We start from the raw sequence: 11,518 nt of genomic DNA, 5'->3' as shown, positions 1-11,518 counted from the left end.
CGATTCCGGGGGGGTAAGGAGTGACCGGCGCATGACGGCGCTACAAGTTAACAACTGAATATATGCGATGTGAAATATCCGCCATTCGGACATACACCTATCAATAAGAGTGCACAAATGGTAGAGTTGGCCATGCGCTGAACCTTTCTGTGAACTTTTGCAGGCCCTCGTCGATTTGCGGCAGCAACTCGTCCCACTCCGCGCTGGGACCCGAAAATATACATCAAATAGCCACCTTCCCAAACCTGTCAGATGCGGCATACGCGCCCGACCTTTCCTAAGTTCGTGACTTGATATTTAAGCGCTGCGAACGATCCAACTCCACTGCGCTACATTGCGCGATACATTGTCTCTGTAAGTGGTTCAGAATGACAAGGAGCGCGACACTGCGACTGGCGTGGGAAACGTGCCAGCGCTGGCCCAGTCCCCTGCGCGAATTCGGTGGCGCGCGCTTCTCTTGAGCAACCAGGTGAGGCAAGATTTTTGGATTGTCGTCAAGTCACGCGTTAAAAGCCATCAATGCGCGGTTGGGCCATCAATCGCCTTGGCCCGCGGTTAAGCCCGCTAGGCTCTGTTGCCGATCTCTGTCGTGTGATCAAGGCTGGGCTTCATGTAGCCCCTGGCGCCTAGAACAGGCCTGCGTGCAGCATCGGTTTCGCCGGGGTGGCGCGCGTTTGCGCATGAATGGGACATCGCTTTCTTGCGCCAGTTCCAGCGCTGCATCCAAAGCTAGCGCCACCTACACGCAATCACGCCAGGTTGATGGTTAGGCAAACCCATGCGGAGGGCCGCGTTGCGGGCAGGGGGCTGTCGCAATGACTGGGTTTCCGCGCCCGCCTTGCTTTTTTCCTCCCAGGTCATAACAGGGAGACATCGATAATGCATAATGTGCTGACGGGACAGCTCGAAACGCGGATGCGCTCTCAGGAAGCAGCGGAGCGCAGTGGACCGCCAGCGGACCGCCAGCTGCGGCTATTGGGCAGGGAGACGGAACGACAGATATCCCACCCCAGCTCGTTGGATGAGGCACGCTTCCAGCCAGAAACGGACCCGCTGCGGGCGCTGAGGCAGCAGCTGCAGGGGCCAAGGGAGCCCGCACGCCAGGAGTACTGGCTGCAGCAGCGACAGCCACACCACCACCAGCAGCACCAGCACCAACAGCATTTCGGGCACCAGCAGTGGGATGGATCCCTGGCAAGGGATCAATGGAGACCCTCGCAGCCAGCGGGCCCAGCCCGACCCGGCACGACACTGCCGCTGCCTCAGCGGCCGACGGGGCCGCGGGAAGAAGCGTACGCGCAGCTGTATGCGGCATCACCGCGTGGGGTGACCGGCCCACACGCTACGGCGGGGCAGAGGGGACCGGCGTTTCGGGCACTAGCAGATGACGCGCCGCCGCCGTCGCCCCGTGACGCACATCACTATGGCAGGCAGCAGCAGCAGCAGCTGCAGCAGCCGCGCTGGTACGATGCAGCTGCTGCAACAGCTTCGGCGACTGCAAACGTCCCAATGCAGCAGGGGCCTGCACGTGAGCCGGACCTGGAGCGCAGCCCCGCCCCGCGGCACCAGGCCACCACTGGAGGCATGGGCGGCAGCCCCCACCCCGGCAGGGGCTTTGCCGCGAGCCTCGGGCGCAGTGCCAGTGCGGGCGCCGACGCCGGAGTCAGCTATGACAGCCTATCCCGCTTGGACCGACTGGGCTTGGGGCTTGGGGCTGGGGGCGGTCGCGGCGGCGCTGCTGGCGGTGTGGCGCCCGAGCCCAAGCGCCCACGGCTCGAGGCGCCAGCGCCAATGCAACCGCCACTGCCAGCCCAGATAGCCGGCGGCGCTGAGGCACAGCTTATGAGACTCCTGCGGCAGGAACACGAGCGCCAGGAGCAGCAGCAGCGGCTGGAGCAGATTGAGCGGCAGGAGGAGGCGGAGCGGCAGCGGCGGCGGCAGCGGCTGCAGCAGCTTGAGCGGCTGGAGAGGGATGAGCGGCAGCAGCAGGAGGAATTGTTGGCTGCCTGCATTTCCCGGCTGGAGCCGGAGCTCGGCGCGCTGCTGTGCAGCCGGCTGCTGCGTGGCGAGGACACCGCCGACGGCTCGCCGCGCCAGGCCCAGGCCGACCACAGGCTGCCCGTGGAATGGCTGCGGGGGCAGGCGGCGGGGCTCGTGCTGCTGCGCAGCCGCTCCGACGGCGACGACGGAGCCGCTGCGCCCTTGCTCATGCGGTCCCTCCCGCCGCACGCGCCGCCGCCGTTCCGCTCTCCGGTGCCTGAGCCTGAGTTTCAGTCGCACGTGCACGTGGCTGCACAGGCGTCGCAGCCCGTGCGGCCGCGGCATTCCACCGGCGGCCTTGAACAGTACTCAGAGCACCAGCTGGACCGACACCAGCACCAACAGGATGGTCGGCGGCTGCAGCAGCCGGTGCTTGAAGAGCCGCAGCAGCTGGTGGAGGGACCGCTGCGGTGGCCGCACCTGTTGGAGCAGCTGCAGCTGCTGCATCAGCACCTGCTTCAGACCTCGCCGCCGCTGCCGCCGCAGCAGCACGCGGCGCACTGGCGTTCCCTGGGATTGGCTGGAGTGCCTGACCGCCGCGATAATGTCAAGGGGAGGGGCTCGCACGACGACGACAGTGGGCGCCTGCAGCCGCCAGTGATGCATCGCTCTGCGTCCGCTGCCGCCGAAGCGACATGGGCTCCACAAGACCCTGATGCGGCCGATGACCTGCTGCCGAGCCGGGGCCGCGCAGGCAACGCTGCAGGCAGCGGCAGCGTTGGGGCAGGCGGCGGTGGCCGCAGCGCCGCTCTCGGGCTGCAGCTAGCCGCAGCCTCAGCCTTCGCCCTGCGCAACATGCCTCAAGCAAGTTCGCGTCTTAACACCGCAGAAGATGGTAGTGGGGTAGGCGGCGGCGGCAGTGTCATGGCTGCAGGCAAGAGAGGTGCTGCCGCCGCAGACGCCTCGGCTGAGGTCGGCAAGAGCGGCGGCGCCAGTGCGGCCCCCGCTGTTGAGTTCTTGGAGCTGGCCGCCGCAGGCACCACTACCGCCGCCGCTGCCACAACCGCCATCGGCGCCGGCGTCGGACTTGGAGTTGGCGATGAGGACGAGCGCGGGCTGCCGCGCACCCGCCGCTGCGCCGTGTGTCGCGTCAAGCGCAAGGGTAGGCAGGCGTGGGTTGAGTGTGTCCGCGTGCGCCATGTCTTGATTGTTCGCTCTGTCTCACTGTCAACATATCTTACTTATCGACGTTCTGATTAGTTCGCAAATGACGCCGGTGTGCTTGGGCACCTCCTGCTGCTCCTGTTGCTGCAGGCCGCTGCGGGACCACCAGCGCCCCGCCCACGTGTCTGGGCCGCGAGCTCATCGACCCAGCGGAGGAGGAGGCCGCGGAGGCCGCAGCAGCAGCCAGCAAGCGGGGCGCGGCGGGCGGCGGCAGGAAAGGAGGCCGGCGGCGCCGCATCAGCGCGGACAGTGGCGATGATGCAGACTACAGCTACAAGGGCTCCGTCAAGGTTCAGAGCATGTCCGCTTCGCCGGATAATGACCTGTTAGCCGCCCACCCAGCCGCTGCGCTCCTCGGCGTCGCGGCGGCCGCCGGCACCAGCACCGGCCGCGGCGAGCGGCTGCTGTCAGACCCGACAGGCTGGGCCACCTCCGTTGCCGGCGGCGGCAGCCGCGGCAAGGCTCGCGGTGCCGGTGGCCCCGACAGCGCTGTTGCTGGCGCCAGCTACGCTTCGGATGGCTTGGCCTTGCTGGCGCGCCTGGCTAGTCTAGCAGACGAGGCGCCAGATAGCCCCTTCGCCGCTGGCGCGAAGGGTTCGCCCGTGCAGAAGCCACAGCCAAAGCTGGAAGCCAGCCGCCTGCAGCCGCTGCGCCCGCTGATCGGCCCTGCAGCAACAGCTGGCGCGCAACTGCCGTACCCAGGGCTGGTTCAAGGCTCCTCACTCGGGGATGGCTTTGCGGCGGCGGGCCTGGTGGGACGCGAGCCGCTTGGTGGCGGCGTAGCGAACACGACGGCAGGTGCCGCGACGCCGCCGCCGTCGCAGCTTCCAATATTGGACCAGCCGCTACCGCCATTGGCTCTGCAGGGCATACCAGAGCTAGCGCGCATGTTGGCAGCGGCGCCCTCGGCGGCCCCCGGCAGCGGCAAGGAGCAGCAGCCGGTCCTGTCGCGCCTACCTGCCATCGCTGCAGCCACTCGTGACGGGGACGCAGATGGCGTCATCAGCGGCAGCGGCAGTGGCGCCGCCGGCAGCTGCCTGCCACGTGTTGCCTCGGGCCAGCCGTCAGTGACAGCCGGCGGATCCGCCGCCTTGGGTGCGGCCGCCGACGCGGCAGCAGCTGCGGTCGCTGCTGAGACGGCGGCGGCGGGCGCTGATGCCGAGGCTGAGCCCGCGGAGCGTGAGCCTGACATAAGGAGGCACGTGATGCGGTGCGGTGCTCCCGCCCACGTTGGAGAGCTGCAGGCCTTGCTCGACAGCCACGCGGCGGCGGCCGCACTGCCAGAGGCGCCGTTTACCAGGGACAGGAGTGTCTCAGGGCAGCAGCAAGAGTCGGCAGCGGCTGGCGTGTTCACCGTTGAGGTAGACCTGGGTGGCAAGGCCACGACGCCAGGCCCTGACACCGCGGCTGCCGCCGCAGCAGCGGACCCTGACGCCCCAGGCGTGTCGAAGATTGGGGCAGGTGCCGAGGGAGCAGCGGCTCCAATCCGTGTGCGGCGAGGGCAGCGCCTCGTGCTCCGCAATGGCAGTCTGCGGGCGTGTGTGGTGGTGGAGTCCGGCGCGACGGCGCAGCTGGAGCAGGTTCAACTGACAGCCGCCCCGGCGTCGGGCGCGGCTGCAGCTGCTGCGGCCGCTGTGGTGCTAGTGCAGGGTGCAGACAGTCACGCCGTGCTCCGCCACTGCAAAGTGTCGGTGGCGGCGGATGCGTCCGCCGCCGCCGCCGCCGCCGCCGCCCCCACCCAGGTCGCTCCTGCAGCTGCCCCTGCGGCAGCGGCCGCGGCAGAAGGCAGCGGTGCGGACGAGAACACGTGCTGCGTGCTGGTGCGGGCCGGCGGCGGCGCAGTGCTGCAGTGCTGTGAGCTGAGCGGCGCGCCCAACGCGGGCCTATCGGTTGAGGGCCTGGGCAGCAGCGCCCGCGCCACCAGCACCACCGCACGCGGCTGCGGCCTTGGATTCCTGGCGTCGGCAGGTGGCGTTCTGGAGGTGCGTCCGTGTCAGACCCGCTGACCCGATAAACTCAGTCAAGGACCCTAATGTTTTGCCACTCCACTGTTCTGTGTGAAATGCGGTTGCTGCTGGTATTTGACGTGTGTGCAGGCTGTGAGCGGATGCGCCGCGGTCAGCAACGGCATGGGCTTCCTCGCACTCTCGGCGCCTGCGCCTGCAGCAGACTCCACAGAAGCCGCTGCTGGTGCTGCTCCTGCTCCAGCTCCCACTGCTGCTCCTGGTGCTGAAGGCAGCAACGTCAGCAGTCCCGGGGCGGACTGCGACGCAGCCGGCGCCAGCACCAGTACCAGCTCAGACAGCGGCGGAAGCGACAGGCCCGCCGCAGCAGCGGGCGCCGTGGGCGCCCCGCCGGCGGCGCAGCTGCTGGCGGGGCCGCGCACAGCAGCGGCGCACAATGGCGCCGCAGGCTTCGGCGCGATTGGGTGCGGCAGCGTCCTGAGTGCGGGGGCCGGCTGCCGTTCACTGGGCAACCAGGGCTGCGGCTTCCTGGCGGCCCAGGGCGGCCGGCTGACGGTGGGCGACGAGAGCTTGGCGGAAGGTGCGAAGACACGGCCACGGCTGCGGATTCTGCTGCCCCGGGTTGCCTTGGTTGCCCCCTACCCTTGGCTTGGTAGCGCATGCCTGCCCATGTCGGTTCACGTTGTTTTGTGTTATGTGGCCCCAGCAACGTTTCTAAGCCACCACGCTTCTCATTTGCTTGATGCGTTGCACACCCTGTGGTCTTCAGGCAATGACAGCGGCTTCGCGGCCAGCGGGGCCGGCAGCGTGCTGGTGACGGGCGCGCGCTGTGAAGCGGTGGGCGCGGCTGGCTGCGGCTTCCTCGCTGAAGAGGGCGCAGAGCTGGCTGCGGCACGCGGCTGCGTGGCGCTGGGCGGCGCTGCGCACGGCTTCTGTGCTCGCACCGGCGGTCGCTTGGTCCTCAGCGATGGCTGCCAGTCCGAGTGCAATGCCGGCCGCGGCTTTTGCGACGGCTCCCAAGCCGGTGAAATTGATGGTGCCGAGGGAGGTGGCAACAGCGGTGGTGGTCGCGGCGAAGCTGCAGAAGCTGGTGGTGTCAAAGGTGGAGGCCGTGGGCATCTGCAGCTGGGCGTCGGTTGCGTGTCCATGGGCAACCTGGAGCCGTGTGCCGCCGCGGCAATCGCGGCGGGACTGCTGCGCGCGCCGGGAGCGGCGGACGGCAATGCCGCGGATGTGCGTGCGGCGAGGGCGGTGCTGGCGGCGGCTGGCGTCTTGGCGATGCCTGCGCAGGCAGCTGCAGCAACTGCGGGGCTCTTCCATAGCCCGGAGCCGCTATGAGTTCCATTCAAGGGGCGTCGTCCCTTGAGTTATACGGTTGTTGCTGCTATCTACGGTTTGCTTGGGCTGTTGTTTGGTCTGGGGTTCGGGGCTGGACCATCAGCATTTGCAGGGTTACGTGTTTGTCCATTTTCAACCCACAGGGGGCACGGCGTCCTGCAAAGTGCAGTCGTCACGCAGGCCCATTTGGTTGGCCAGAAGATCTTCCACTGAAGAGCTTCCACTTGGCTGGGAGAGCTTCCCTGATTGACCGTGTCATTTCTGCTTAAACCGATTTTCAGGGTTGCGCCAGAATTCTGGCGGGTGGCTCGGTGCGGGAATGGCGTTCGTATGTCTTGGCAACGAACGGCAACGTGCTATATGTGATCCCGAAGATCTGAGCTTGACTGAATCCCGGAATGTTACAGTCAGTTGGTGTTTCTGTGTTCAATGTTTGCTTGATGAGGGTACGAAGAATGGGGTTATTGAGTTAACCCGTGGCGGGCTTACGTGCTCACACACGCATGCATGTCTAGCCTGCAAGTGTGTCATCGTGGCAGTTCGTATCCTGGCAACTCTGGAGGTGCAGGAACCCGGGCAAACGCCGGCCCGCTCAACAGTTTAGGTGTCTTATTGAATCAACACATGCATTTGCTCATTTTATGCCCTGGTGCACATTGGATTACCTGTGGAGAGGTCACGAGGAATGATGAGGGTGCCACGAAGCTTCTGCGTCCGGCGTCCGGTAGTTTGCTATGTCCCGCGCAGACTAAAGAGAGCCGACGTAAGTACATTTTTATGCATTTCATACCCTAGTGTCCTCGTATCTAGCCATGGGTGCCGCCGCACGGTGCTGCCGCGTCTGCGTGCAGGCATGCATGGCTGCATGCGTACGCATGGAGCAACCGCACATGCAAGCGACGGCGAACCGGTGCGGCTGCAGCGCGTCCGTGCGATTGTGAGAGCGCATACGGCTCTAGGCGGCCCCACCGGGAGGCCCTCATCGCCCAACATCCGTGCTGACGTGAATGGCGACGCCAGTGGCTGAGGCGCGACAGCATTGGGTAGGTTCCGGAAGCCGGCGTTGAGAGTATGGTCGTTCAGGGTTGTTCGATGACTGGCCTTAGGATTTGCCAGATGAGCGCGGCTAGCATCGTTTCGGTCAACTTAATCAGAAACAACCGGATCGTGAAATTGTTTTTTGTCGGGCCTTGGCGCTGGCAAGCGAGCGGCAAGGACGGAGCGGTCAGGTGTGCTGATGAGGTTTGAGTCCTATGTGTGGTAATGCTATCACGTCATCCTGCGTGAGGGGCGGTCCGTGTCGTGTTTCCGCGCTTCCGAGGACATTGATGCATGTAGCGGCTACAAGAGGCGGAAGATTGCCTGCACTAGGTTGTTCGCATGGACTGTGGCAATGCGCATCGTAGCATATCATACGCTTTCGTACGTGTCTGTGGGACCGTGTAGGCTCGCAATGTGGATAAAAGCCACGGCCCCTCGCCGCATGCCTTGCATTTGCAGATCAATGTATGCTGCTGTCTTGCATCCAATAGGCACCATCTTCGATCCTTGCGTGCATGACCGGGTGCTATATGTGAGCTCTTGTGGGCAGGCCGCGGCAGGCACCGGATTTCCAGAGCACGCCGTAGCGCGATCTGGGTTGCATCTTGTAACATGAGCCATGGCTGTCACCCTTGCGCTGCGTGTGCCGCGACGCTTATGCTCAGCGGCCTAGTTCGGAGTAGGAGGGCATCGTTAACGGGGCGGCAGCAGCGTTCCCCATACCGCGTGCTATAAACGCAGTCAACATATCATAAGTTACAGCTTCTCACGTGGCTTGCATCGTCAACCTTCCAGCCCTTGTCCCCCGCCTCCCCTTCGCGGCTTCGCCTCCTACATGGTCGGCACCCCGTGGCCCCCTATCGGCCGTGTCCGCATTGCCGGCTTCCCCATCGCCAGCAGGACACAATGGTCCGCAACCTGACCAGCGCTGTGGACCCGTGGTGAAGCACTGGCTGCCCGACCGCTTCTCGCAGCGGCCTGCCGCTGACCTGCAACACGGTCTGTAGCAGCAGTCCGGGTACTGGAGGTAGTCGCACAGCGGCAAGACTGTAGGAGTCCAGGCCCACGAAGAGCTCCCCGGGAGCACATAGGCACGCGGCATAGGGGGGCATGGCTGCAGGGCCAGATCCTAAGTTGACACGGGCCTCGGCACTTCGGCAGGGCGGGGAGCACGCCTTTTCTTCCAATGCTCGACGGCAACCGGCCGCGTGACACACACGGACACACGCACAAGGATCAAAACACCGACCATTACAACCAGGCTCACCTTTGGCTCTGTTCTCACGCGACACGACACACTAGTGCTCATCAATACCCCTTCAACATCTACTTCTTTCCTGACACAGTGATCGCATACTCCCAAGCAAACGAGAACAGCTCGGCCGCTTCCTGAGACACGCATTGGCGGTGGCGCAGCAGTCGGGGCAGGGCAAGCACGCACCACCGTCCTGGCGCATGCCGCCGTCGTGCCACCATGCAGGATAATGCTTGCCACCATCCTTGCGACCACCGTTCTTACCGTCTACCTTGCTGTTCCCATCCATGCTGCTCTCATTCAGGCCACCAGCACCGACTTGACCACCTCCTCTGTGATGTACCTAGCGCCTTCGTGGAGAAAGGAACGGCCGGCGACCAGGCTGCAGCATCCACGCAGGCCGAAGCGGCGGGTGCGGCGGCCGCGGGGCCGGCATCCGACGCAACGGCCGGCATCCGCAAAGTCTGACGTGGGACATGGGTTCGGTGATGGGACAGGGGAGGCAAGCGGGTCAGGGCTGCAGTGTTGCATGCCGCAAGCGTGGCGTCACGGGCGGGAAGGGCGTGGGTTGCACATGTACGACAGCTTCACACGCCACGTGTCCCGAACCACACCCAGCCCGTCACTGGGGCGGATGTCTGCGCCCAGCACATAGTGGGGTGGGCACGTGCCACACAAAAACACACCCACCCACCCGTGTTGTTCTTGCCCTTGCGCAGCAGCTCCGCCGCCGCCGCCGCCCTGTCGCCCGTCACATTGACGTCATTCACCTGCATGGACATGTCACAAGCATGTACGTTCAGTACTGGCAAGGCCCAGGTTTGGCAAGGGGAGCCCGACAATACCGTAGCAGGGTCCTTTTCCCGTGTCGTACACAACGCCCGTAAGCCCCCACCCCACACACGCACACAGGCATTCGCGCACACACACACACACACACACACACACACACGCACACACATTCAACGCAAGAACCACGCCGCCAGCGAGCGCACCTGGGTCCCCACCTGCGGGCAGGAGCCGGCGCTGAGGTGCATGTCGGGGACGTAGGGCGACACCTGCAAGGAGGGGGCGAGGTCGGGCGCCTCGATGCTGGCGTAGACACAGGCACTGGCGTTGGCCAGCTGTAGGTTGTTGTTGGCAGCGTGCAGCGCCCAGGGAAGGCGCCAACGTGCGTGCGTGTGTGAGGGGACGGTCTGAGTCATGCACCAGCAGCTCGCAGCGTGGCTCTCCCACGAGCCGCCACGTGCCGCTCCCCTGCCCCTCTTGGTTACGGCCTTCTATGGCCCACTGCGAAGCAGCTGGCGCCAACACGACACATACACGCGTACACACATGCATAGTTCGGGACCCTCCTTATCCCGATGTTGACTTGCGCCAGGCTAAGCAGCGAGCCGTGTGACAGGCGCACGCCTTGCGGCACAAGCTGCGGCGAGGACTGGGTGTGCCCAGAGGGCTGTCCTGAAGGCGGGGTTGGCCGGCAGGGCGTCGGCGGACTTAGACATGGCGGTCCGGAGGGTCCATGTGTGTGTGCGCGTAGGGGTGGGGTGTGGGCGGAGGGAAATGGAGACGGAGTATGGCAAATGAGTTTGAGGCGGCGCGGCAGCACCGTACGGTGTACAGCCGGCCAGGCGCTTGCGGAGTTGCGCCCACCCCACTGACACAGCTGGCAGGGCTGACCCTGAGAGAAGCGTTCACCAGGCCAAGGGGCAGGAGCTCGGCACACCCAGCCACCTCCCGTAGGTGACGTGCGACTGGCCGCACTGCTGCATGTCTGCCCGGCTCAGCGCGTCCACGCCTGCGATCGAGATGGCCGACGGGTAGGCAGAGGGCTTCCCGCCATCATGCGTGGACCAGCAGCGGCAGGGACACTGCCAGCACAGCTGCGGCCGCGGCACGCATTGTGGAAGACGAAGCGGAGCGTGGAGGCGTGCAACAGGGTGCACCTAGCTTGCTTCGCACAGCTGGCTGATTCGGAGGTTTGCTTGAAGCTGTCTCACCAGTCGCCCACTGCATTCAGCGTACAACAGCGAGCGAGTACGAAGATTTACGACCTCCCCAGCAGCGTGTTGAGCTTATGAGCAGCTGCTAGCGCCGGGCGCCACTGCCGGGTTCGTACTGTCGCTTTTCCTTTGTGGGCGGACCCTTGCAGGGCCCCAAGGATGCGCCGACATAAGGGGCGCTGCCCCGCAGCATGGATTGTGGGCTGGCCTGAACACTCACCGGGTCAGACAGAGGTACGGTAACGTTTCCTGAACTCATGGTTACTCACACCGGTGGTGCGGAGCCGTGAGCAACCTCGTGTTGCGGAGGGCGGGCATCCCGTACACGTCCACCCCCCCCCCCAGGATACCGGCACGGCAATGCGCTTCTCAACCATACGTGCTGCCACCTTGTACCGGGGATGTCCTCCGAGAGTCCACTCTGCACGTGGTGTTCTGGCCCCATTACCGGCTTGACCTGGTGAACTGAATGCGACTCCGCGGCGACGGGCGGCCGAAGGGTGCTGCCACATGCGATAGTCGACAGTGGCCCGCCGTGATGCAAAAGTCGTTTCCATACATGTCATGTTTTATCATATGATCAGTGTCAGCAGCAAAAGGTTCGCAAGGGTTGGTTTCTGGTTGGTTTGCATCCGCAAGTTTGCGCTGCAGGCATCGCAAAAAGCAACAAGCTCTAGATCTATTAGAAAAATGGTACGAAGGAAGAAGAAGAG

General features: G+C 64.9%; 3 protein-coding genes across 4 annotated transcripts; 1 reads left to right on the top strand and 2 right to left on the bottom strand.

The window, feature by feature from the left end:
• Positions 1-88: 88 nt before the first annotated feature.
• Positions 89-8,170, top strand: CHLRE_01g022700v5 (uncharacterized protein). Its single transcript, XM_043058505.1, has 5 exons — positions 89-469; positions 857-3,142; positions 3,295-5,186; positions 5,301-5,748; positions 5,938-8,170. Exons 2-5 carry the CDS (start codon positions 880-882, stop codon positions 6,504-6,506), a joined length of 5,172 nt encoding a protein of 1,723 aa, XP_042928419.1. The 5' UTR covers positions 89-469; positions 857-879; the 3' UTR covers positions 6,507-8,170.
• A 121-nt stretch (positions 8,171-8,291) lies between these two features.
• On the bottom strand, positions 8,292-10,238 carry CHLRE_01g022681v5 (uncharacterized protein). Of its 2 annotated transcripts, none has more exons than XM_043058503.1 (4): positions 10,138-10,238; positions 9,798-9,860; positions 9,497-9,572; positions 8,292-9,266 (listed from the first exon to the last, which is right to left on the bottom strand). In XM_043058503.1, exons 1-4 carry the CDS (start codon positions 10,141-10,143, stop codon positions 9,103-9,105), a joined length of 309 nt encoding a protein of 102 aa, XP_042928418.1. In that variant the 5' UTR covers positions 10,144-10,238; the 3' UTR covers positions 8,292-9,102. The 2 variants fall into 2 exon arrangements, with proteins under 2 accessions (XP_042928418.1, XP_042928417.1); XM_043058504.1 differs by having other exon boundaries at positions 9,810-9,860.
• A 118-nt stretch (positions 10,239-10,356) lies between these two features.
• On the bottom strand, positions 10,357-11,478 carry CHLRE_01g022666v5 (uncharacterized protein). Its single transcript, XM_043058502.1, has 2 exons — positions 11,026-11,478; positions 10,357-10,812 (listed from the first exon to the last, which is right to left on the bottom strand). The coding sequence occupies exons 1-2, from the start codon at positions 11,062-11,064 to the stop codon at positions 10,645-10,647; spliced, it is 207 nt and encodes a 68-aa protein (XP_042928416.1). The 5' UTR covers positions 11,065-11,478; the 3' UTR covers positions 10,357-10,644.
• Positions 11,479-11,518: the final 40 nt, after the last annotated feature.

This window comes from Chlamydomonas reinhardtii, chromosome 1 (assembly GCF_000002595.2).
Source record: "Chlamydomonas reinhardtii strain CC-503 cw92 mt+ chromosome 1, whole genome shotgun sequence".
In the NCBI taxonomy this organism is placed as follows: Eukaryota; Viridiplantae; Chlorophyta; class Chlorophyceae; order Chlamydomonadales; family Chlamydomonadaceae; genus Chlamydomonas; species Chlamydomonas reinhardtii.
The sequence above is the reverse complement of the archived record's forward strand: the minus strand, read 5'-3'. Positions and strand labels throughout refer to the sequence as shown.